This window comes from Ictidomys tridecemlineatus, chromosome 11 (assembly GCF_052094955.1).
Source record: "Ictidomys tridecemlineatus isolate mIctTri1 chromosome 11, mIctTri1.hap1, whole genome shotgun sequence".
Classification (NCBI taxonomy): Eukaryota; Metazoa; Chordata; class Mammalia; order Rodentia; family Sciuridae; genus Ictidomys; species Ictidomys tridecemlineatus.
In genome coordinates, this window is record NC_135487.1 from 53396743 (window position 1) to 53401264 (window position 4522).

General features: G+C 46.1%; 1 protein-coding gene across 2 annotated transcripts; it reads right to left on the bottom strand.

Moving 5' to 3' along the window:
• Positions 1 to 450: 450 nt before the first annotated feature.
• Diras3 (DIRAS family GTPase 3) lies at positions 451 to 3146 on the bottom strand. 2 transcript variants are annotated; one of them, XM_040288833.2, is made up of 3 exons: positions 2876 to 3146; positions 2156 to 2287; positions 451 to 1743 (listed from the first exon to the last, which is right to left on the bottom strand). In XM_040288833.2, the coding sequence occupies exon 3, from the start codon at positions 1711 to 1713 to the stop codon at positions 1036 to 1038; it is 678 nt and encodes a 225-aa protein (XP_040144767.1). In that variant the 5' UTR covers positions 1714 to 1743; positions 2156 to 2287; positions 2876 to 3146; the 3' UTR covers positions 451 to 1035. The 2 variants fall into 2 exon arrangements, with proteins under 2 accessions (XP_040144767.1, XP_005332417.1); XM_005332360.4 differs by lacking the exon at positions 2156 to 2287 and having other exon boundaries at positions 2876 to 3138.
• Between the last annotated feature and the right edge of the window lie 1376 nt (positions 3147 to 4522).

The window sequence follows — 4522 nt, forward strand, 5'->3', positions numbered from 1 at the left end:
AAAAGCTTACCAAAGATACGTGTATTCCCTCCAAAAATTTTATCCCAATGTAATTATTTCTAAAGCTCTCTTCTGCAGAAAATTTTCAAATCCCACCCATTCCCCCCTCCAACCCCCATCTTCCTCCCCATTCTCTATAGTCAATATTTCCTGAGCAAAGACTTTTGAGGCAACAGCACACTGAGGTTTGCTTTGCATCTGCTTCCTCTGAGACAGCAACACAGTGAGAATCTTCTTCAAGATGTTCTGGGTATCAGTCCAGGGAAGGTTTTGGATACAAAACAGCTTTGCCCTGCAGGGACCCCCTTCAACCCCTCCCTCTCCCAGTAGCTAATTCAAGAGGGCAGAGGCATTCATGTGTGAAGTTCTTATTAGAAACCTTTAACAGATGTGGTTTAAATTTTAATGCAATGATCACTTTTCTGTTGAGAAAGAAATTCTTACAGCCAGTTGCATACACGAAAAGCTTTATTAAGTCAAGGAATTTTTGCACACTTTTAAAATTGCTATGTAGTTTATCTGAACATTTGTAAATGACAATCAGCACATCTTTGAGGAGCAAGTTTCACTTCTACAATTTTCTCTGTTCCTAGTCTCAATGTTCAACTACAGAATGTTCATTTTTTCATGTTCAGTATATCCAGACTCACAGCAATTTGCCAAGGCTTTTGTTGCAAAACACATTTCTTAATGATTATATACACAATGGAAAGATATGATTAGGCATTTAGGGGACTTGAAATGTTTACAAATAATACACAATAACAGTTACAACAGTTACAGTCTTATTTTTAATACGTGGTGCTTCTTTTTATTTTTCCCTCCTCCTGCTCAAGTACCAATGCTTTCATAATTGAATTCTCTTGCCTGGGAAAAATAAAAGTTATCAACTTGTGTACATTTATTGATGTCTAGTTGTTACAGTCCAGGTCACAGCACAGAAATCAATGATGCACTTGGGACACATTACACTGGGATTAGTCCATGTTTTCTGCACACTACAGGATAAGAAGGTTAGGCTGCGGAGGTCGGGGCTCACATGACCATGTACTTGTCAAGCATCTTCTCGATGGCCCGGGTCATTCGGGATTTCTTCTCCAGGCAGGTAGTGGGCTTGTTGTTGTGGTACAGAAGCATGCGGAACAGCTCTTGGACGTTGATGTCTTCCTTGGCCGAGGTCTCCATGAAGGCGCAATTCCACTCCTGCGCGCAGGCAGCACCATCCGCCAGGGCCAGCTCTCTGGGGCCTTCATCATTTCTGTTGCCCACCAGCACAATAGGGAACTTATGCAGGTTGCTTCCTTTGATCTCGCGGATCAGCTCATAGAAGGGCTTCAGCTCCTCGAGGGTTTCCTTCCTGGTGACTGAGTAGACCAAGATAAAGGCATGGCCCCTGGCAATGGCCATGCGCTTCAGACCAGGATAGCGCTGGCCGCCGGTGGCATCGGTGATTTGCAGCACGCCCATGCGGCGCTGGCCGCCCACTAGCTGGCGATAGGTATCTTCAATCGTCGGCAAATATGAATCGCGAAAGGTGCCGCGCACCCACCTCTGTACCAAGGTGCTCTTGCCCACTCCAGCGGAGCCGACTACCACCACACGGAAATCTTTGACCTTTCGGTGTGGCAGAAAGATGCGAATTATCAGCAGGGCGGGCAGAAGCTGCAGGCGCTGCAGCACACGTTCCTTGAAGCCAAAGCAGGAATTGCCCATTGTTGCAACTTAGCCGCTGGTGGGAGAAGCCTAAGAAGGGGCAGGGGAGGGTGGGGAAAAGAGAAGTGGGGGGGAGGGGGGGAGAGGGAGAGAGGGAGGGAGAGAGAGAGAGAGAGAGAGAGAGAGAGAGAGAGAGAGAGAGAGAGAGAGAGAGAGGGGGGGGGAAAGAGAGAGAGAGATATGAGTGTCAGAAAGTCTAATCAGCTGCTCCACTGGGACCCTGGGGAAGGTTCACTCTGTGCCGTTTTGCACTCAGAAGTGCTCACTGCAGGAAGAAAATTCCCAGTCCTGTTTCGGGGGGCAAACAAACACATTATAAACGGGGACTTGGGTTGGTGTGGGCTGTCGGACCTGCAAGGAATATATAGCGGACCTATTTTGCACCTAAAGTGCAAAGATCTAGCTTTTGTTTTCTCCTTAAATTGTTTTACTTAATCCTTACCGTAGCTTTTGGAGAAACACTCAAACCTCAATTCCTCGACTGTAGGCGGAGCTGAGACAGCCGTGAAATATGCAGGTGACCGCTAGCATTCAGACCACTGCAAAGTGAAGTGCGCAGAGTCCAGCGAGGTACCTGGAGAGGCGCGCACACACCGCGAGGTCAGGTAGACCCCAGTGCGCCGTACTCACCGGTCAGAGAAAACGCGTGACGCCTTACTTTTCCGGTGGCTGGCCACACGCTCTCACACCCATTTTAATTCTCTCTCCCACTACACTACGCCACTCTCATTTCCCGAGCACGAAACTAGAGTCTGTAACAATGAACACTTGTTAAGTCTTTGGTATACGCGCGAGCATACTTATTTATCAAACCTTTCTTCTGTTTTAAAAATTGCTAGTTTCTCATTGCCAAATATGAGTGACACCAAACAGTCCAGTCGAGATGCGCCATCCAGGGTACGGTCGGTAGGAGGGCTGAAAGGGGTCGACCGGGACCTTAGGAGCTCGCAGAGGTCTGAAAGCCCAGTTTGGTACATTCCCAATCATTACAAAGGACATCTACGGATTGCGCCCACTCCCGGGACAACTCGCCAACTGATTACTACCCAGCAACAACCCAGGCTGGTTTGCCCGAAACACTTTACCTCCGAGTCCCCCCGCAAAAGCCCCGCAAAAAAAAAAAAAAAAAAAAAAAAAAGGAAAAAGGCGGAAAATACTTTACCTCTCCCCCAAGATTCCGACCAAGCAAGCTAGAGACAAATTTGCTCCTCAAGGAGGCGGATGCAGCAATTGGTTGGGTGCTCAGAGAAGCCCCGGAGAACCAGTGGTCCTGGTGGCTCCAGGAAAACACTGGAACAACTGTTGGATTCGGACGGAGCTTTGTACTAAAGCCAGAGGGGGCATAGGCTGGGAGGGTCCATTTGGCATACCGTGCTGGGGGGTGGAAACAGGAATGTGAGGGGCTAACTGAGCGGAGAGTCTCCGCAGCGTCCCCTACACCTGAATGGCTCATCCCATAGTTCACAGCGAGGCGTCAGTCAGCTTCTGTCAGCTTTTCGGTGTTGAGGGGGTCTCTATCATGGGGGAGGGGTCTGGAATAATTATGCATCAGATTTGAGGCCAGTTAAATTCCTTTTCACATGGTCCCTTCCATAAAGGATTTATAAATTAAAAAAATACTAATGAAATCAAAGAACTGCATGGAAAGACAATGCGTTCTTGAATTAAAAGACTCAATTTAGTAAAGATGTCGATTCTAAATTCATCTATAGGTTTAATGCAATTCTTGTCCAAATTCTCTGTGGGTCCTTTGTAGATGAGCTTTTTCTAAAATTTACGTGGTAAGGTTCAGTGCCTAGAATGATTAAAATACCTTGGGAAAAAGACGTAGGAACTATCACGGTATGTGACACTAAAGCTTACATTGTGTTAATAATCACGACAGTAATATTAGTGGAGGGATTCACAGATCAATAAGACAGAAGGCCCATAAAGAATTGGTTGGTCCATTCAAATATGTCTAACTTTCCACCAAGGTTGAAAGGCAATTCAATGCAGGAAGCAAGGAACTATAAGCAAGTGGTGCTTGGGAAATTGGACACCCATAGACAGAAAACGAAAAGAAAGAACCAAACAAAACCTAATCAACGAAACAAAACACCCTAAACGCTAAGTCATAACTACCCTAAATGCCAAACATAGTCTCTTATGCAAAAATTAACTAACTTGAAGTGAATAATGGATTCAAATGCAACGTGTAATGCTCACAACTGTTAGGGGAAAAAAGAAACAGAAAATCTTTGGTATCTAAGGCTGGACAGAAATTTTTTAGTTTTAAAACCAGTGGCATGTTCCAAATATTTTAAAATAAATCAGATTTCCCCAAATTAAAAACTTTTGCTATGTAAAAAGACTGCAAACATACCGAAAAGGAAAGGTATATACTAGGAAAAAAATATTTCCAAGCCACACATTTGGCACAGGACCGGTATCTAGAGTGAATAAAGAACTCCTAAAACTCAAAATTAAAAAAAAAAAAGAAATCCAACTAGATATTTCACTGAAGATAGATAGATGACAGAAAACTGTATGAGAAGCTTTTCAACATCATTAACCACTGCAGAAATGTGACTTAAAAACACGAGACCCTTTTGCGCGGTCGCCTCTACCACAGCCACGGAGCTAGGAGTGGATGGTGGCCCGCGAGGATCATCACAGACAACGTGGAGGCCTTTTCCGAGTTAGGCAAGTGCTACGTGCAGCGGCTGCAGCAGGGCGACTGGGCGGCAGGGCGGCAGGCACAGCAGCTGCGGGGCAAGGCGGTGGCGGTTACGCGCGCGGCAGCTGCAGCGGCGGCGGCGGCGGCAAG

What these genes read in the sequence shown, in the direction of transcription:
- Diras3 (XM_040288833.2), bottom strand. Translation starts at nt 1,713, where the DNA reads ATGGGCAATTCCTGCTTTGGCTTCAAGGAACGTGTGCTGCAGCGCCTG.